This window comes from Parasteatoda tepidariorum, chromosome 4 (assembly GCF_043381705.1).
Source record: "Parasteatoda tepidariorum isolate YZ-2023 chromosome 4, CAS_Ptep_4.0, whole genome shotgun sequence".
In the NCBI taxonomy this organism is placed as follows: Eukaryota; Metazoa; Arthropoda; class Arachnida; order Araneae; family Theridiidae; genus Parasteatoda; species Parasteatoda tepidariorum.
In genome coordinates, this window is record NC_092207.1 from 13111325 (window position 1) to 13134072 (window position 22748).

The following is a 22748-nucleotide window of genomic DNA, read 5'->3' on the forward strand; positions in this document are numbered from 1 at the left end:
TTATTTGTTCTGTTTACTTAGTTAGCTCATTTATTTAAGTTTTATATTTATTTATTTAATTACTTTATTTATTTGTTTATATTTATTTAATTAATTTTATTTATTTACTTAGTTATTTCTGAACTTGACATTTGAATTTGAAAGCAAAATTTTCCTTTTAAATCTTAACTTCTTTTAATCTAATAAACTAAATAACGTAGATTATTATTAAAAGAGTGGATAAATCAAGCATAGATAACAGCAATAATAAAAAGCGTTTAAATTTGTCTCCACATTTTTACGTCTCTCAAAATTATTCAGTCACATTCTTTATTATGCTTGCTTTGATTCTCTTTTTGCTCCTCTTCAACTTCGGCACTTGGTGAATTCTTCAAAACCTCTCCTTTCTCTTCTGCGTCTTCAATTGAGCTTCGATCAGATGACCTTGATGAAGCATGTTCAATTGTAGGTAATTCGTCACTCGTGTTGCTATCAACAGCCCTCATTTTTTCATTTCGTTCCTCGTCATACTCCTCCTCAGCTTCAGCAATCGAGGTTTTAATTGAAACCTCTCCTTTCCTTGATGAAGATTCAATTGTTCTTTTGTCATAATGACCTGACGATGCAAACTCATCTAGTTCTTTACTCGAGTTTCTGTCTGCAACTTGCAATTTTTCGTTTCGATCCTCTCCACTCTTAACCTCAGCTTCAGAGCTTTTTGATCTCTTTAAAACCTCACCTTCCTTTTCTGAGGTTTCAACTGTGCTTCTATCAGATAAACTTGGCGAAGCGCATTCAGTATCGGATAGTTCTTTACTCGCATTGCTATCTGCATCCAGCGTTTCTTCGCATCTATCCTCTTCATTCTCCTCTTCAACTCCAGCACCTGAGACTTCGCTTGATACCTCTCTTTTTTCTAATAAAGTTTCTATTCTGCTTCTGTCAGACAGACTTGATGAAGCAGATTCTGTCTCGGGCAGTTCTTTATTCAATCTCTTATCTGCAGTCAGTAAACTAAGCGGTATATGATGGAGCTTTCCAGAAGGAGAGAGAGTCATTCTAGCAGATCGTCCCCTCTCAGTCTGGCTTTTCAATTCCCGAGCAAAGACGCTTTCGGATCGGGCTTCATCATCATCTTCCTCGAAAAGACTTTTTACTTCAGAAAGATGGAACTGAAGTAACTTGTCACCAGAAATAGCCTTTAACTCTTGTGATGTCTGGTGCAACTCCTGCATAAGCTCTGCAGTTATTTGCTCTGGGTTATCAACGTAGATGTCTAAAAATTTTTGATATACTCTGTGTTTCGTGAACTCCTAAAAAATAATTAACTCAATGATTATATCATATTAGTTTCTTCCGAAGAATAATGGGTATAACTATAAATCATCTCACAAATCGTTTCTATAGATTAAATCTATGTGATATATATGTATATTAAATGATAATTCAAAAATTTTTGATTTGTGAGTAAATTAAAATAAACTTTTGAAACTCAAATAAACTCAATTCTCAGATTTATTATATTTATTTCAGCATATACCTATATTGACCAAAAGCAGTCAAAATGACTGCATTGTGAAAGAATAATTAATGAGTAAAGAAATTTGTTTAAAATTAATTTTTATATTATATACAGTTGTATAACGAGTTATCAGTAAATATTAACAATAAAAAAAATTATATGTTGTGCAAAAAGTCACAAAGTTCCAAGAAATTGTGTCATTATACACATCATTTTTTTTCTAATTGAAATTGAAAAGCAGTCAAAATGACTTCCTTGGTCAATCTAGTGTTAAAGATCTTTACTGGAACTTTAATGACACTTAACACACAATTTTATAAAAAAAAGTACAAAAATGCTCAGCCGCAAACTGCAACAATATTTTTAAATCAGAAATGCTAATTAAAGATTCCGAAATCAGACCTCTAGCCCACTTTTTCACTGGCGATGCTATTTTATCAGATAAATTCAATTAATTCTTCATAAATTTCAATCTTTTATTAGTAGGGGAGAGTGGGGTCAATTGTAACATTTTTTACTTAACTATTTTTAACTAACAAAAAATCCAATATATTATTAGTATTAATTGACAGACGAGTAAAGTAAACTATTCTCTACTAGAAAAAATAATAATTTCCTTATTTTAAATGTTATTATATTAGTTATTAACAATTTTTGACAGTCGTGCACTTGTTACAATTGTCCCCACTTACGGGGTCAATTGTAACAGTTCATAAATTCAACTAAAACATAGTTAATTATACATATTATCATAGTTGTGATATATTTTTTTATTGATCAAAATAGTAGTGATATTTTAGGAGTAAAAATAATAATGAGCAGAGACCTAAAGGGTTAAACTTTTAACTTTAAGGGGTTAAAAATTTTAATTTATGCTGTGAAAGGTGACAAATAAAATAATGCACATGCAACATAATATAAATGATATAGGAAACTATTGGTGGTTCTTAAAGAGTTAAGTAATGGTTTGTAAACATAAGATTATTTATTTTCAGCTGTTACAATCGTCCCTTTACTTATTGTTACAATCGTCCCCAAGACGCCATTTCAGCTTCATTTGTTAAAAACATTGCTAGTTAATTAACAAAACTAATTCTTTTTTTATTGAAATGTAATTAAGGTGTCCACTTACATATTCGGTTAATAATTTTTATTTGTTTAAACAAAATTACTTTGTTACAATACAATAATCTAATACAAAAAAAGTACTTACGTAGCTTGAAAATATCTTTTGTGATGTAACTCTTTCAAAAGTACATAAAAATGGTTGCCAGCAGGGGTGTACATGTAGATTTATTAAATACACCTTGTGCGCCATCTAGGAACCAAATCTAGAACGCTACACTCGAAATTTTTGCTCTGTTACAATCGTACCCTGTTACAATTGACCCCACTCTCCCCTACTTATAATTTAATTTATAATTTTAAATTATAACACTGCAAGCAATTGGCGCTTAGTCTTTTCTCTCTCTATGACTGTTCAGAACTCTGATTTCTTTTTGCTGCTGCAATTCAGTCAAAGGCGTTGCAATTGCAGCAAATAGTTATTTTTACTTTTTTTCTATAACATGATTGTATTAACGTTATTTTTCCTTTTTCTTTCCTTCTGTTCCAAAACTCATGATGAAAATTACTTCCCGACTTCAGAAATCAAGATGAAAAGGTAAAAGGACCATTCGGGACCTAAAAGCCTTGAGCAATAATATAACTAGGTCCATGAAGACGCTAAGAACAAAAGAATTAAATAAAGAGGCATTACTATCTCAGGACTCCCAAAGGTCAGCCAAAATAATTAAAGAGACCGTAAAATTTATATCATAAAATTTTATTCTTATTTTTCTTTTTTTTTCGAATATATCATGGAATATTTCTGGTCGCAGCCCTAATTTGAAAACTCAAATACATAAATAGATATCTGATATTCAATGCGTAAACATTATGTAAATCGAATTGGTGGCTGAATCATAAAAATTCCCACTTGATTTGCTTATTAATTTACTACCTCTATTGGAAGCCCCACTATCTGGTACGAAAAGTGATTTTTTCCCGCCTATTTTGTTCTTTGATCTACGTTTTGGGATTTCACAATTTTAATCATAAATTAGGGCTGTAGGTTTGTTGCGGCGCGAATTTCCGCGATGTTTTCCACGAAATTGTTATCTTTTTTCCAAAAATCCGCGAATTTCTCAATATGTCTTAACTTGCGCGAAAATTGCTTAAAATTTGATTCTTTTTTTTTTCATTTTTTATTTATTATTTTTATTAAACAGAATTTTTTATTTTCCTGAACCTTAAATTGAACATGTAAAATTGATTAGATATTTAGGGGAGTGAATCAATAGCAAAATGATGTGAAAATAGTTCAGAGATAAGAGATAATCACAATCTTGTCAACTAAGGTGGTCTTTCTACACTTAGGGAGGGTAATTACCTTCCTGAAGTCAGTAAGAGTACAAAAGAAATTGGAATCACAAAAGAAGGAAAACGGTCTAAATCAAATCTTTGACAGAAAAATTGTTGCGCATACTATACTGGGCAATGAAATTTCTACTGCCTTTCTACACATCCAGTTAATTTTTTCTAGGCGGCTTCTTGTGATTTCTTAAATATGGGTCAGTTTCTTAGATAAAGGGGGGGGGGACTAGTAGTTAGTAGGGACTTGTAACAAGTAGTTTGAATGTAGAATGTTTGAGTTTTCACGGCAATTACTTCTTACAAAGCAGCGGTCAAGGAATTGAGCGTTGGTAAAGGAAAATTGATCGAGTTTTGGAAATCAAAGACCGGAACGTTCCAAAATAGGCAAAAGTGAGAATTCGAAGTTTGTCGGTGTCTAAAAACAGCGTTGACGCTAAAAGATCGTTTTCTAAGTATAAAAATGTATTAAGTGATGAAAGACGAAGGATAAATGACAATAATATGACCAAGCCAAAATTCTGTTCATTTAAATAAAAATATTAATATTGCTTGAAATTCAAAGAAATACTTTTGTTGTGTATTTTTAAGCTTTTTTTATTATTTGCGCAATTTCTGTCTTTTGCATCATTTATATAATAAATTTTTTTATGTTTAGAATTTGTGTAATTTTCAAAATTTCCTGCGAATTTGAGGTCTTTTTTCCCGCGACAAACTTGCAGCCCTAATCATAATGTAGACGTGCCTTTCTGCCAGAGTTGGCCAAAAATGTAATCGATTACATTTTTTGATTACAGTAATCAATTACTTGTAATCATGATTACAATTTTCAAAAATTTTGATTACAGCTGTAATCATGATTACAATATTGATTACAGTAATCAATTACTTGTAATCGTGATTACAAAGTTTGATTACAGCTGTAATCATGATTACATAGTCGATTACAGTAATCAATTACTTGTAATCATGATTACAATTTTCAAAAAATTTTGATTACAGCTGTAATCATGATTACAATTTTGATTACAGTAATCAATTACTTGTAATCATGATTACAAGTAATTGCGATTACAAGTAATCACAACAAAAACGATTACAAGTAATTATGATTACAAGTAATCAAAATATATGATTACATGTAATTTGATTACATGTAATTTGATTACATGTAATTATGATTACATGTAATCTAATTACACGATTACAAGACTATTGTATTCTTATAAATGATTATATTTTACAGTAGATAGTAGAATGTATTTTATAATGATACATTTTGCACGTATTAACATGTACTGCATTTTGTACGTATTTGTATACGTACAAATGAATGTAACTGAAATGTATGTACATATGATTTTATCTAGTGCATATGTTCAGACATTTTAGTATCACACACATGTACATACACTTATATTGTAGGTATAAAATATATGTACGTATGTATATAGATAATAATTACGTATGTATGTGCAAACAATGTAGGCATGTACATTTATACACAATGAATATATGCATTTTATGCAAATATTTGTGTATGTAAAATGTATATCTATGTTCATGTACGCATGTATATACAAGTACTTGTGTTTGTACGAACATACATACATTGTCTGTACAATGCATGTCCCATGCATGTATGTGCAATTTATTTATGAACAGTACAATATATGTATGCATGTACAATATAGGTATATCTGTAGGATGTACAATATATGTATGTATACATGTACATGATATGCATGTCCAGTGTATTTATGTACATGTACATAATATGTTCATGCTCAATGTAAGTATCCAAATATGCATAATACATTTGTGAACTATTGTACGTACATTGGGCGTATTTATATTTCACATATATTCATACATGCATTCGACATGCATAACGTACGTACATACACACATTTGAGATGCATATATTGTACAGATGTATATACATATAGCGTACAGATGTATATACATATAGCGTACAGATGTATATTCATATAATGTACATATGATGAAATGAACATATAATGTTCATATAATGTACATATGTGTGTACATATACAGTACGTATGTGCATAAATATATTGGGCATAATTCTTTCGTACAAATTTTACATGTGTACATGCATGCTATCCCTATCTATGCATATGGTGCAATGTATATATGTACAATGAATGTATCCACACATGTACAATACACGTATGTTCCATGTATGCATATCCATATGTACTATATATGCACGTACAATACATGAATGTATGTACATACATTGTACATGCGTACATACATTACACGTATACATATGTACATTACATTTATGTCTAAATATGTGTACAATGCAATAAATAAAATGCATGTAAGTTAACTTTTAATGACTCAAGCAAGTTAAATGACAAAATCAAACGATATTTAAATTTAGTTTTCAGCTTTAATTGTTCTATATCATTTTGAAATTCTCTGAATAAAAAATTATTTTCAGGTATTTTCATGAAATGTTTGACAATACAGATTTATTTTTTTTATAACATAATGCATGATTCATAGAAATTTTTTAAATGGTAAGAAAAACGGTAAATTTTATGTGTGGAATTAATATTTAGAAATTCCAAATAAAATTATCGTTTGCTTTCTAAAAAATATGAGGTCGAGTTTCATATACCTTAGAATAATTTTAAAACAAATTTTAATAACTTTACTCATATAAATTTTTTTAATGTATGCACAATGTATGTGTATATTGTAATTACATATATTTAAATGTACGCACGTATTTGTACATTACTTGTAATTATGTACATGTATACGTTGTATGCACATGCATACATTGTGCATATAACTATTTTTTTGTACATCCATGCATTACATGCGCATAAGTATTAACAAAGTATGTAGTTATACAAGTACATACGTAAGTTGTACATAAGTACATACTTTGCGTGCACATATATCGATGTACATATAAATATGCATGTATACATGTACGCATTTTATTTACGCAACTATGTGCATATATTGTACCTTTAAATAACATTTTTACATATTGTACGCAAATACGTACAATTTTATATACAAACGTACATTGTATATACGTGCTATTATCGTAAATTTATACAATATATGCACTTAAGTACATAAAAGCATGCAAACGCATAAACATTATTTTCATATACGTTCATACATACATTGTCTATGTATACAAAGATACAAAACATTGCCTTTTTGTACAAACTAACATACATGCGTACATGTATCATAAATGCATAATTATATGTACTAAGCATATGCGCATTGCATTAAGTATATTACAATATAATTATGAATATTGTACGTACAAACAACGTTTGTGCATACATTGTATGTATAGGAATCGCAAATTGTACGTTCATGCGTGCGTACATTCTATGTACATAAAAATATGTAAACACATGAATACTTACATAAAAAATTTGACTATAGTATACAATCGTAATAACTTGTAATCGTATAGTTTGATTACAAGTAATCACAATTACATGTAATCAAATTACATGTAATCATGATTACATGTAATCATATATTTTGATTACTTGTAATCATAATTACTTGTAATCGTTTTTGTTGTGATTACTTGTAATCGCAATTACTTGTAATCATGATTACAAGTAATTGATTACTGTAATCAAAATTGTAATCATGATTACAGCTGTAATCAAAATTTTTTGAAAGTTGTAATCACGATTACAAGTAATTGATTACTTGTAATCGTGATTACAAGTAATTGATTACATAGCTGTAATTATCTGTAATCAATTACAGTTGTAATCGATTACTGTAATCAACGGCCAACTCTGCTTTCTGCAATGTTAAATGCACCCTGTTATGTTAAATGTACCAAAATTTACCCTGCAAAATCAATATATTGTTTATCTTTGAAAATATATATAGATGCGTACCCTTGGGCAATATTTTGCTAGTTTCCAATTGAGATCAGCAACCAAATTATAAAGATTGCTCGCATCGTCCCTGGCAGCTTTTCTCTTGCCACGCTTTCCATCAAGTTTGTCCAGAATGAAGACTCCGGCAGTGTAAGATCCTAGTTCAAGATACGTATCAAAATAGGCTATACCTAACACTATCCAGAAAAAAATGGCCACCGAGTAAATGGAATATAAGTAGGCATCTGTAGCCCTTGAAGATACCCCTATACATAAAAAATTTAAAAAATGTGTATACGGTTCATTCTCAAAATCAATTGTCATTTGGAAATTGAAAAATGAAAATATATGTTGTAAGAGAAATTGGAATTTTTAAAAATAAGCACATATACTTCGTCTACACTAATTTTCCTCCTGCAATTATTTTTGCCATTTTTATTCATTGTATTTTTAATTTTCTTAGTTGATACGTTTTGGTCAAATACTATGAAGATTGTCAAGTGACTTACCATAATTCCTATTACTTTTTGGTATTCTAGATAAAAGTACTTCATTATAACCTAAAGATTAATGATAATAAACTACTTCGAATTTTTTAAGAAAAGAATCTTATAAATTATGTTTGTAACCAAGTTTGTCATAAGTGTCACCATATAGGGTGACACATAAGAAAAGTAATAAACAGACATTTTAAACAACATAAATCCACGAAATTGATTAATTCTATTAAATATAAGAAATTCTTTTTGACATTTAGATTAAAAATCTAACAAGTTAAATTAGCCTATTGAATAAATTAATACATTTTAAAAAAATTTCAACCATTGGAGGTATCCAAGCCAATGGCTGGACTGTATCACTGAGTGGAATAAATCAATAAATTTTCATAACTTTGTGGTTGTGAATGGCAACTAGTTGCTTGTTTTTATTCCTCTAATAGTAACGTATTTCTATTGATCCATCTGTAAATGATTGATCATAGATGGATTACCTGTAGAGAGGTAAGTGAAGTAACACCAGCTTGGACATATTTTATGATAACAGACACGACATTGTGAAAAGACAACCACTAAAAACTTCTGCTTCATTGGCTCTACATAGAACATTCAAAATAGCAGCCTATCTTTATCTTCAATGCTAAACAACTATTGCAAGTGTTGCCATACTCAAACTCTAATTTCGTAGTTTAAGAATTGTGAGTAAGTGTAGGATAACGACATCATATCAATTTGCAGACAGTGGGCAAATCACTGGTTATTCTTTAAATAAGTTGGTAACACCCGAGTCATAATTATTAATACATTGGATTCATAATTGTGTCTTAAAGCATGTAAATTCAGCGTATACTAAAAACATCACTACATTTTTAATTAAAAACTTATATGCATCTGGAAAATTAGTTTTTGATATTTCTACGCTACCTTTCTTAATGTCGCAATTTAATACGCTACGTAGCGCAAACGATTGTTCTTTTTTGTAGCTCTTTGAATTATTAGATTTAAACCATCAGGTTGAAATTTAGGTAATGAGCAAGCCTTACAGACAGTTATTATCAGGTTCATCCTTGGAAAAAAGAAACAAGAAGAAATGCCCTACCTGCTGCATAATCACCAAATCCAATGGCGCAAAGCGTGATGACGGAAAAGTAAAGTCCTTCTGTGTATGACCAGTCTTCGAATCTCTCGAAAATTGCTGCTGGACCGAAGACGAAAATGACACCCATGGCAAGAAAGAAGAGAAAAATGGTCAAATACAAATCGATGTTCAGATGATGGCATGGCTCGGGCAAGTATCTAAACTTAAAGTCTTTCACTCTGTTCAACACTCTTCTGAAAAAAGATCTAATTTGAAGACCCAGTAGGCGAATCATTATGAACTGAATCGGATATCCGATAATAAGGTAAATTAGGAGCAAAAGAACGCCCCAGCCCTGTGTTGGCTCGGCATTTCCATAACCTTCAGAAAGAAAAGCCATAAAATATCAAAACCTAATATGATAGAAGTTGAGATTACATGAAACCATAACAAATAAAAGTATGAAAGATATAATAAAATGAATTTAGCACCACGTTTTTGAAGTAGAGCAAAACTGAGAAATTAATTTTATCTAAGACCAAAGCTGAACTTGATTGTAACCGTCTGTATACAAGCTAGTTTATTACCTTAATTTAAGAAGGTGGAACGTCTTCACTCCAATAATCCAGAGGGCGCTAACAGTTCAAAGAAACTAATCGTTTTTATTACATAACATATTGAATTTCGAAATTAAGAAACGTGATCTAGTTGTTGTAGCAACAAAAAAAGTAAGACAAATCATACTAGGAATTGAGTTAGTTGATATTTCAATGCTTTGGAGAGCGTTGTTTTTACTATATATTTGGAATGTTTTCTACAGGGATATAAAGATTTTTATTTATTTTGCACGTACGATGTTCTAGGCTTTATTAGGATTAGAAACTATGCAAGATTAGAAGTCTTGGAATAGCAACGAAACGATAATGTGCCTTGGTAATTATTTAGTACAGAACAATATTTTTGAATCTAACAATGTCTGCTTCAAATTCTCGTCATTACTTTAAATGCCTTAAGATGTAAAGACGCATGAATGATTAATAGGAACGTCTCTAACTTATGAAAATTTTAGTTATTTAAGTTCCTGGGAATTCTCCTAGGAATTTTAAAAGCTAAATAGAAAGGTATTATTAGCTTTTAAACATAGTAAATTTTTTTTTATATTTTAAAGCTAATATCTTATTTCACAAATAGACTGTCCAGACCAAATGTAACCAGAAGTATTGACAAGTAGCACACATTTTCAACCATTTTTTGCATAAGCATTATCAACCTAGCCGAAGCAATATTGTTTTTGTGATAGTCTATTTGAGTATAACAAGATACGTAACAGTTAAGTTGCTGATCTAGTTCAGCCTTGGTCAGATCTAAAACAACAACACGGTGATAATTGAAGTTTATTTGAAAATTGGGGAAATTTTTTTTTGTTTTCCTCTCACAAATGTAAATTTATTGTCTATTTTTTAGTCTTCTTGAAAAACGTATTTTTTTCATTATTTTTTTTATTTTTTTTAGTTTTATATCTGTTAGTTCATTTATATCAGAATGTGTACCAAATTTCGAATAGCAAAAGATGAAGACAGAATTTGCTTGTAACATATACTATGGAAACCTTTAGGGAAAAATGCCTGCAATTAGAAACAAAAATTCTCAAACAGATAAATATAAAATCATTTTCTAAACTTTTAATCTGATAAAAAAAAATGAATTTTTAATTTTTACTATATTTTATTCTGCTATTATTTTTTCCATTATGTACCTGGTACTCCTTTTATGTCAGAATGTATTTCAAATTTCGAATGGCAAAAAAATGGAGAATTTTTTCTTTCAACATTTAGGAAACAATTGTAATTTGTATTATCATCTAACACATAGCTTCATTGAAACTTGAGCATTTTAGCTTGTCGAAAAATGTACCATTTCCAAGATAAGTTCTGATAAATAGTGATTAGGGAACGATTGAAACTCGTATTGCCATCAATGACAGAACTCCATTCAAAATTTTCATGCCATGTAGCATTGTAATGGAATAAACTAGTGGACTATGGGTGGCAGTTTTAGATTAATTCTTAAATGATGATCCTCAGACTATACTGGCTATTCTCTAAGCAGTCATTACCATAAATTTAGATCAGAGGGCAGATATTGGTATCAATCATCTGAGCTATAAACCATACTACCCAATCACCCCTGGACCCTCTGAAACACTATCGGAAAGAGTTTAATCCGAACAAATACCCAGCCTTTATCACGTGTAGGATCGAACCTCGGTTCAAATTACGATAGGGAAAATCTACTCACCACTCCTACAGGACGAATCGAAAAAATTGGCAAAGAAGGAAAATAAATGCAGAAACGTACTTTTTGATACAAATTAATTAATAATTTCAGACTTTTTAAAGCTTAATAAAACTTCTTAATGTTTCTACTCCAAAAACTGAACTTATTGTTAGAAGTTATACAAAAAAAAAATACTTATATCTAATTTATATGAGGCATCGAAGTTAGAGAAAATAGTTCGAGTCATCCTGCAGAAATAGTTCTAGTCATCGAGTCATCTTTAGACGCATTCTGATGTAGATTTTTTTTAATGAAAAAAGGAACTTCATTACCTATGGATCCAATTAAGAGCATCGCAAGCAAAATGCATTTTTCATAAGCTTCATACCACTTGGTTTCAATCTCCTTTTCATCGTGGAATGTATCAAAATGTTCTTTAGAGAAGCTATCTTCAATTTCTTGAAAACTGAACTTTTCTCTTAGGACCTCTACCATACCTAGAAAGGAGAAAATGCTTAATAATTCGCAAGAAGTACAGGTATGATAAAATATTTGCATGTAAAACTATGCTCTAAAATAATCTCCAAAGTTTAGGAAAAAGAGGCACAAACACGTGACACTGGAAAGAAATCACTCTCAATTTTTAGTCACACTGCCAAACATTTTGGAGCTTTTTGAACTATCACATCATTCGAACTTGCTGCCTTTAATGATTAAGCGTTTAACCCTTTTTAAAAAAATGAATTAACTCTTCCAACGAAACGCTTTCGGTCAAGTTTACCTGTGGTGATAATATCCCGCTATTGCGCTTTTGCAATAAATCTCGACATACTATGTTCGAAACGCTACATTGGTTAATACTGTGCTAGGTTAAACCCCTCTGATGTACAAATCAAAATTTAACTACTCCAAGCTATTCAACTTAGACGTAAACAAAATTCATTTTAACCCTTTATTACTAAATTTAGTTGAAGGTAGAGAGATTATTTTTGAACACTTTGTTGAACCTATTTTTTTGAAAATGTAATAGAGCCAATATTGATATTTTTTAATTTATCTTGATTTCAAGATGCGGTCAGATGATACCCTGGCTATTGTATTTAACACAATCAAGATGCGATATAGAAATGTCTCAACAATACATATGAATAAATTGGTGTTTTGATGAGCATGATTTGTTGGCTGGACTGATTGGTTTGCACGATAAGTACCATTGTAGTCTCCCAAGATGTGTACATTCGATCAATACACGCAATAGTCTACAAGAAGAAAGTAATTCAGTAACTGCACCAACGCTTAAGAAGATCGTTTGTCATGTAGTATAAAGGTACTGGGCATAGAAAGAATGTTTTGAGTAACTGAAAACATTTTTCAATGAATGAGAGAGCCCTCTCTGTGTAGAACTCGGTCACAAACTGAGAAGCATCCATAGGACTTTAAAAATAAATTCCGACCATAGAATGAATGGCGTTTTGCGTTTATCCAGTTTTCCTCTATCACTACCTTGCGCATATACCATCAATTCAGATTAACTCGGTACATGGTGAAAATCTCACGTTTCTAAGACTTATACAGATTCATCGCACAGACTTATACAGATTCATGTATCAAAAATTTAACATCCCAAAACAGAGGGCATAATTTTTAACATACAAAACAAAATATTTCAAATGAATTAGTTAAAGAAATTTGATAACTGTTAAACATTCAGAGGAGTTGTGTAAGCATTTACTCACTTTTAATTAATGCATGTGTTGTCATTCGACTTTTCAAATGTTTTTTTGATAAATATTTCCCATCCAAGAGTCCGAGAACAATAGATCCAAACAACAAATAGGATATCAATATAAAAAGCATTGCTAGAACTCGCCATCTGGCACCTTTTAAATATACAAAGAATTAAAACGGTTCAGTTATTCAAAATATATTCTATCTATTCCGCTCTAAAATTTCATTTTCTATAAGATACAATATTATGTAACGTAGAACATGAATATCTGATTCAGATGATCATAGTCTTCTGGCACTTTTAAAGACGCAAAAAATTTGATTAATTTTACTACGTATTTAAAATTTTAGCTTCACTAAGATAGAAGATTATGTAACGTAGCACATACGTTTCCATAGTCAATAAATTTTACATTTTTTCCCTAATATTTTTCCTGTGATAAAACTCTTATGTTTAACTACTTGATTTTTGGTTAAGCAAATTTAGCTTAAATTTTTTTAACAGCGTTTTGATAAATGATATAAACACATATGCGAATGTCATATATGTAAGTCATGATATAAACACATGTGATGATCACTCAGCAAAGTGAGGCCAACAATTATGCATAACTATACGGTTTTTGGTTTAACAAATTCGATTAAAAATGTCTTTAAAATGCATTTGATAAATGACATAAACGCCTGTATATAAGACCTGGTGCAATATTTAAAAATCAAGAAAGTATTTAAATTCTGTAAAATAATAATTAAATGTTTTGGCTGAAGGGCTTTGTTCAATAACAAGGTAAATCCATATTGTTACTGAAAGGTAAAATAAAATATAAATAGTCAATGAGTCTACATTAGTTTCTTCCACACTATTGGAATTGGATTTAACACAAATTACCTCTAAAAATATAGATTCTGGTAGAAGAAAATATTTTCTTTCGAGGGATCTAAACCATCATGCCAAAAGCACTCAATAAATTTTAAAAAAAGCGGTGGGAACTTATTTTGCAACATGTCGCTACATTTTTTTAAACCACACAGAAGGAAAATTCGACCCAATAGGTTTATAAGTGTTACGGATTTTTTTTTCTTTTCGGGACTGTGCAAAGCATTTTAATATCAGCCAATTAAAAACTGGGTCTGTAGTACTGCTAGGAGAGTCGTATACAATACATAAAATGGCTTAGCTTTTGGGGATATTTTTGAATACTGCTGTAAGTGCTATAAGTAGTATATAACAACTTAAAATTGTGGCTAAATGAGGCTTTATTCTTGCTCCTGTATTCTAACTCAATCAGAAAAATAATCTTTTTATCTACTGCAGTTGTATAAAATGTTATAAAACTCATTAATAACTAAATAAAAAATTGAGTGATAAGTTTAAATTTTGATGGGAAAAAAACATAATGCTTAACAGAAAAATTTGCGTTATTTTGATAAAAGTTTTCTAAAAATATAATTTTAGTTTGAGTGAAAAATAGGTTGCCCGTGAATTTGGTACTGTAGTTGGAGTACTGTACTGTACATGAAATATTTCCTTTTCGTTTAGCTTTTATATCGATTTTTTATTATAAAAGCTTAAGTCATTTTCCTTATTTTCTGAAAGAACATAAAAATTTTCCAAATAAGAAAGGCACCCGGTGGTCTATCTATCTTGATGTCATACTCATAATACCTTGATGTCATTTATTCACAGCTTAGAGCTGTTGTGGCTAAATCAGGCTTTATTCCAGCTCTTGTATTCAAACTCAATCAGAAAATTAATATTTTTTACCTACTGCAATTGAATAAAATGTTCTTAAACTCATAATTAATCACATTAAAAATTGAGTGATAAATTTAAATATTTGAAAAAATGCATATGCTTTATGGACAAATTTGTAGTCTTTTGATTGTATAACTGTCGCAGTTTTAGAAATAATTTATTTACCTGAGATAGCCAAGCATTTAGATCTATAAAATAAGCTTTCAATAACCTCCTATTTAATTCATAATTAAAAATAGCATTATATTTTTAAAAGATATGGGTATAATAAAAATAACACAGTTTTTTATTTCGCATAATTTTTATATTATTAAAAATTATAGTCACGTTAAAACTAACTTACTGACTAAAAATATCCGATGAAATGATTTAAGCCATTCTATATCCATTATTTTCTTTCAAAGAAATTTATTTATCAATAAATAATAGTGTAGTTAAACGCAAACACTGTTTACAAAACACTTTCCTGCCTTTAACACTAAGTTTTTATTTGATTTTTTAAGTTCCTGCTTATGATAACTTTCTATTCACGTTTTATTTTGAAAATTAGCTCTGTTTTTTTTTTCTTCCTAATTGTGAACAGAGATGTCTAGGCTGACGTCACTTCATTTACGGGTCTACTGGAAATCAATGATCAATTAGTTATAGATTCAACCAATAGTAATATGTTTTTATTAGAACAGGAACTTTTAACTGAAAATCTGAATTGAATTTATTTTTGGTTAATTATTAAACATGTCTCGTTGTTTCTGTTCGGAATATTTTTCAGTAATTATAGATTTTACAAAAATAAATAAACAAATTCAAAAAATGAAAGAATTTCAAGATTTGGTAAAGTGCAGAATTTAAAAACATATTAAACAATAATTACGACTGAATATTTTAAGGTTATTTGTATTATAGACAGAAATTTGTTGTACAAATATATTCCACGTTGCATATCAAAGAAGTATTATACTTTGTTAACAGCAAAACAACATAGATTCTCTCCATTTTTCAAAATTTCATTTTCGGAATAAAATTCTTCATAGAGTTCTCTATTAAAATTGCTTAATAAGCAGGGCTGAAAGCCCATATATATCAAGACGGAACAGAGTAAAAACTGGTGACAAATAAATTTCATTTTTTAGTTTTTTTCGGGAATAATAAAATACTCGTAATTATCAATTTTTTTTTAACGGATACAATTTATATATTGAATTGCTTCTTCCCCGAGAATCAATTAATTTCAGTGAATTGTTTATTGTTAAGAATAGATTTACTCCTCTCGTAAATTATCTATTATTGAAATAGTTCTACTACCAGTATTTTCTCTTTTCCGTCTCGCTTCCAGGCCTGTTTATAAACGCCAACTGTAATTACCGCCAAAGTTATAAGCAAGTTCTAATAATGTTAAATTATCTGCTCAATCTGTATTCATTACTTGGTACCCGATAAATCGTAAAGAAATTCCAAGTTAAGAAATTTCAGTTCTTTCGATTTTGAAAGGTACTTTAAGTTTCAAAAAGAAATGAAATTTTTTCGTTTACAAATTGACGAAACAGAGCATTATTCTAATTTCTCTCGCTAACACTACAGTTAAATAAAAAATTACGTTGTCAAAATACAAATTTAAAGTTGTCGATCATGGGGTGGCGAATGAAATTATCGCTAAGCCGGCTGAAAAATGATGTAACCCTAAAGTAAAACGACTAAAACCGCGGAACGTTTCTTGCAGTGTGGCTGCGAGTACGGAAAAAAAGTTAACTTAGTTTTGTTTTCTACCAAGAGTGTGTTGTTTCTTTTAAGAACAAAGTGCTCATTTAATGAAATCTTTGGACGATCTAATATGGATATATATATATATATATAACATGGAATAACATAGAATTTGAAACATAAGATAGAATAAACGCAAATGTTCTCTTCAGGATGCATTCCTTTCTTTTGGAAATTTTAATTTCAGTTTTTTAAGTTTTCCAAGGACGCTGATCAGCTTTCAGAAAGTATTCCCTAATTTAGCACGAAAACTTCGATATAAAAGAAAATAAACAAATTGATTCATTCTCTTGTGTAAATAACATTGAAAAAAATTAAAAATAATCACATTTTCAAAAATTAAGGATTTTTTGTCATTAGTCACAAAGATTAAAAAAGATATCACTATATAAATGAAAAATATGTTATAATGAACTTAAAAAAGTTAACATTAGCATGATAATATAAAAAAACTTAAAAAAGCTATTTATCACGGAGAATGCTATGGTTAAATGAGTGTCTGCCATTCATTTTATAAACGCATAGAAAAATTATTTTAACTTCAAAATGTGGAATGCAATTTTGCATACATTAATTGTGTATATTTTATATTTGCAAATCGGTGGCATTGTATTCTTATCTCTCGAACGTTGGCCAGAAATAAAAATTGGGGAAGGAAACCTAACAAATAATACTTGCTACAATTTTTCTAGTAAGTAAAACATTTATAAACTTTTGTCATAGCAGCATGTGAAAAAAATTAAAAAAATAAAAACTGCATCCTATTTTTGCTTAAAGAGCAGACAACTTCAAATCATAGGTGAAAGAAAATCGGAAATTGTTTTACTTCCCACAATTTTGTGGGAAAGCACAATATTTTGAGTTACAAGGCATGTTAACAATTTATGTAATCAGATTCTGTTCTAAAACTAAAAATTTTTAGTTTTTAAAGTAAAGTAAATGATATGACTTGGCTAAATCCTTGTATCAGTTACATGGTGGATTTATCGACGTCGGCGACATTTGGGAGGCCAATAATGTATGCAATCCGTAGCTGTAGATTTGGTGGGTTTTCTACGTAAATGTGTACCCAGGGAAGACAACAGCGCAAAATATTTTTAAAAGTGATTGAGAAATCAAAACTAAAATTAATTAATTAAGAAATTTTTTAAAAATTAATTAAGAAATTTTTTAAAAATTAATTAAGAAATTTTAGCTAATTTTGTTAACACTGATCAATCCGTGAAAGTGGGACAAAGTGGTAATATGTATGAGGGTCTGAACTATCTATATGCAGGGGTAGCCAAAATAACATCAAATCGAATTTGCATAAATAAGAATCATGCATCAAGACACAAACTTTGCTACCACTGGGGAAAAAAACTTTCCAGAAATCAGAGCAAGTTGGCAATTCTGAATACCACTTAAAAAGTCAAAAAGGCACAATGGTCCAGTGTTTAAAGGCATTGAGCTGTCATGTTGAAAGAATGGGGTTCGATCTCCAGAGGTGGCTTGTAACATACCCAATTTGAGATCGATAAGTACCAGCTTGTATGGGGAGTGAAAGTAACTTGTTCGCAATACTAATCACATTGTCAAGATCACGAAATTGTGGAATCCTAATTCCAAGACCCCAGGTACCCAATGAGCAGTTTCAGGAATGCTTTACTTCACATACCCTTAATACGCCGAGCCAAAATAAATCTTTTCGAGTCTTGGCGTCCTTCTTGCAATTAAAGTTGTTCCATGGCTCTCGACCCTTATTATATCATTATTAAGAGACAACATAACTAATTTATTTATACATAACTCTACTAGACAACATGACTAAAAAACTAATCCAAATTTTTGAAAAAGAAAAAAAATACTTCTTCATTATGTCAAAACACAATTATGTGCCGAGTTTCGTGCCTGGGCGAGGCTTCTGGGGCGATATATTGTGATTACAGACAGACAGACAGACAAACAGACACACACACAGCCGCATTTATTATTATGCATAGATATTTACAAATAACTTGTTATATAACTGTAAATAATGTAAAAAATATGAAAAATTAATTTTAAACAAATTTCATTACACATTAGTTATTCTTTCACAATCCAGTTACTTTGACTGCTTTTGGACAATATAGATATATATTAAGTTTCACTCTTTTTAGTGTTAATAACTTCGCAAATTTATTTTTATGGTATTTTAAGTTGTAGAAGTGTTAAGATGAAGTATGCGTGCATTAACAATTTCAAAAACGAGTTTCGACAATGCTACGCCGAGATAAAAACAAAATGTTTCAAATTTGCTTTTTGAGCATTTGACACAAAGCCTAAATATTGATATTCTAAATTATTGAAATGAAAATGTTACTGCAAAATAAAAACTTAAGACATTTTCTATTATATTTCAGGCCTGGAAAACATTCTGTTGCTGAAAAATTTTACGATCGAGGAAATTAGCACTGCAGTTGCGGCATGGGATTCTGGAATGAAACTTGTTATTTCCTCGCAAAATGAAACTTTAGAAAATCCTACTTGGACTTTCTTTAATGCTGCTGTATTTTCTTTCGACATTACAAGCAAAATAGGTAGTGTGTTGCTATATTATATATGTTTCTGTAAATGTCTTTTACAATGTTATATTTTGAGCTTTCCTGACATTTGTGTGTTTATGTTATGACAATACAGCAAAACTAGGTTGATATATGACGTAGGCTAATTAGAAAATCCTCCCTTTGTGAACTGCCGACGTTATCTGTTAGGCTTATTACATTGAATTTTGTTGGCGTATTACGAAGTAACCTCAGCTGCCTGCAAAGAGCCTAATTTTCAGATTAGCAGAAGACAGTTAAAAGTCATGGATATTTAACTCATCTCTAAAACAAGGCAAATATAAACTGATTTTACTACTGATCTGTTCCTCTGTCTGGTCCAGTACTCACAGGGGTTGATCAAAATAATAGAAATGCTTCTCAGTAGAGAAGCGTCTCCCTTATTTCAGTTAGTAAACTCAATGTAAACAATTTTTCCTTTAGTAGCAAATGTTTTGGAAAATTTTATATCGAAAAACTGTTGGCACAGTTTGAGAAATTGTGCTTGAAGCTTTTAAAAATGGTGTCTTTTTTAACCATACAAAACTTGCATCGAACAAAATGAACTCAGAAATATAAAATATGAGTTCCTTTTTCAATACAAATTTAATAGAAAAATTATTTTTTATAAATATTGGAATCAGGTAGAATGATTTCAAAATGGCTGGTATTAAAGCTAGATGGAAGTTAAGAACTTCTAACTCTCATTTTGGTCAATCCGAACTTTGAATGGGTGTAAAAATGACACCATTTCAAAAGCTTCAGGTATAATCTTTCAAATTGTGTCAACAGTTTTACCACGTAAAATCTTCCAAATCATTTGGTGCGAAAGGGGGAAAATTACATGGAGTTATTATAGAACCGCGATGGCTCAGGGGATAGAGAGTTCGCCTTCCAATACAGCGAACCGGGCTCAAATCCCAGTCAATATGAATTCCGCATCTGGCTTGCACCGACCACAGTGCTGACGAGAAATATCCTCAGTGGGAGACGGATGATGGGTTTGAGTCTCCTTGCCTTCAGGCTAACCGTGGGAGGTTCTCGTGGTCTTCCTCTCCATGTAACGTAAGTGCGAATTAACTTCATCAAAAAGTCCTCCACGAAGGAAAATTTCTCCCAATACTCGGTCTAGGAGTTCCCTTGTCTTCTGGATTGGGCTCAAAATTACAAGGATACGAAGTTGAACATTGGCATTCGGAACTCATAAAATTGGGTCGGCTGTTCAACGACGGTTATAAAATAAAATAAAATAGAGTTATTATAGAAGTGTTTCTATTATTTTGATCAACCCTTGAATAGTTCGTTACCTGAAGTGTCTGGTATCTAAGCTGAACGTTTCAAAATTTCTTAAGGAGAGTAGGATCAGAACTCGAAATCATGCAGCATCGCTGGTTCAGAAATGCTTTTTCTGGAGAGCTGATGGACAAAGAAATGTCCTACAGAAAAAGACAGCAGGTAATATTCATTTTAATGATAAAAGCAGAAAAAAAGGAATAAGGGTCAAAGAAAGTGTTCGAAGTTTCTTCCATCGACTGTAGTGCTGAATTTGCTTTTACGCATGGAATTCTGAATATTCTTGAACAATCCAGGCTCATCTCGAATTTCTCTGGCAAGTACTGCGATTCTTGCGACCAGCTTCTCAGCTTCAGGAAAGCACTTATCCTTCATTGCTCTGTCATATCGAGTCGTCAGTTTTTCTCCCTCTTAAGAATTATGAAACGTTATGGTAGAAATTTCTTGTAAGCCGCTTATAATTTGACTATAACGCTAGCATTCTTTCTTTCGACATTATCGAGATAAGTAGATTGAGTATGTATAAATTACAATCAAAATAGATATTTCAATTAGTATACATTTCTAAAGAACTTTACCTACTTATTTGTTTCAGAAAATATATATTTCTTAGAAAAGATATACTTGTCTATTTCTGCAAATATGACACAAATTACACTATATGTTTCTGTGCACATATGTATCTAAAGAAAAATATAGCTCCTCAGACATGAAAAAGAAACTTTAAGCACATCACATTTGAGAAGCGTGTATGTTTCTGATATTATGTGTTTCTGTAAGAAATTTTGGAGTAATTTTCAGTCGAGCTGAAAATTTTCTGCAGAAGAAAAGCAGCTTACGTCTCTTGTTTTAGATCGAACAAAAATACAATTAAAATCTCATTTTTAAGTTAACCTAGCCATTGAAATCAAAACCCATTGATATAAATTATTTATTTCAGTTTTGCTAATGTAAGATTGAAAATGGAAATTAATTATGAATACCGTTTCACATCGTCTACCGTAAACGTACGCATGTACTTAAGCTACTGGAGCATGCCCGAGAGCAGAAGTTTTTCAAAACTGCTCATGTTCATCAGTTACTTCAGAATAAACGTACGTTTATTCTGAGGAGGAGTGAAACGGTTGATAAATCTCTCTTGGAAGAAATTAAGGAGAAAGGAAAATTAAACTCTTGAAGTTTGTCTTTCATCTTGTAGAATTTTTACACACTTGTTGTTGTTGTTATTAAGCCAATCACTTCTGTTTGCAGGTTATGGGAATGTAGTTCCTGCAACGCTTATCGGCCAAATCATTTGCGTCATCTATGCATTTTTGGGCATTCCAATCAGCATTCTCTTCTGTGAGGCACTCGGAGATAGCTTCACCAATGCTTACGTGAAAACTATATGGTTAGTTCCAACAGATGAAACAGGTCTTGCAGGAAGAGCTTTGGCTGGATCAGCATTCTTTGCATTGTGGACTGTTGTCTTAATTGTTCTACCGTCAATAGTCTTTATGTTTACAGAAGAATGGAGTTTTTTGGATGGAATTTACTACACTGTTGTTACAGTAACTACTGTTGGAATTGGAGATTACATTGCAGGTTTGTTGGTCAAATTCATTTGAAAAGGAAATTCCTCATTGGCAAGTTTAATGCATAATATTTCGGTAATAAAGATAATAAGGAATAGCTAATCATAATTATTAATAGGGTAATATTTTAAGGAATAGCTTGTAATAAGCTGTTTCTCAGCTGCCAGCTTGTACGATCCTTGGATAAATTTTTAGAAAGTTATAAAAATATTTATCAAGATTTATACATTGAAAAAAATTTCCACAAACTTTTTCACGTTGTGGCACACTCTAAGAGATTTAAAATCATTTTACATCATTCTCGTCACTTAATATTTTTCTTCGGTACAATATTTATTTTGTGTATATAATGTATGTTATGTATATGCGTATGACTGCAACTCAGAAACAGAACAATGTGGG

General features: G+C 30.6%; 2 protein-coding genes across 2 annotated transcripts; one reads left to right on the forward strand and one right to left on the reverse strand.

Annotated features, from left to right (window-relative positions):
* Positions 1–296: 296 nt before the first annotated feature.
* On the reverse strand, positions 297–13547 carry LOC122271241 (uncharacterized). Its single transcript, XM_071180543.1, has 4 exons — positions 13410–13547; positions 12006–12170; positions 7840–8087; positions 297–1292 (listed from the first exon to the last, which is right to left on the reverse strand). The coding sequence occupies exons 1-4, from the start codon at positions 13528–13530 to the stop codon at positions 297–299; spliced, it is 1530 nt and encodes a 509-aa protein (XP_071036644.1). The 5' UTR covers positions 13531–13547.
* A 4900-nt stretch (positions 13548–18447) lies between these two features.
* Positions 18448–22490, forward strand: LOC107451675 (potassium channel subfamily K member 16-like). The gene is made up of 3 exons (XM_043051823.2): positions 18448–18460; positions 19300–19476; positions 22024–22490. The coding sequence occupies exons 1-3, from the start codon at positions 18448–18450 to the stop codon at positions 22377–22379; spliced, it is 546 nt and encodes a 181-aa protein (XP_042907757.1). The 3' UTR covers positions 22380–22490.
* Positions 22491–22748: the final 258 nt, after the last annotated feature.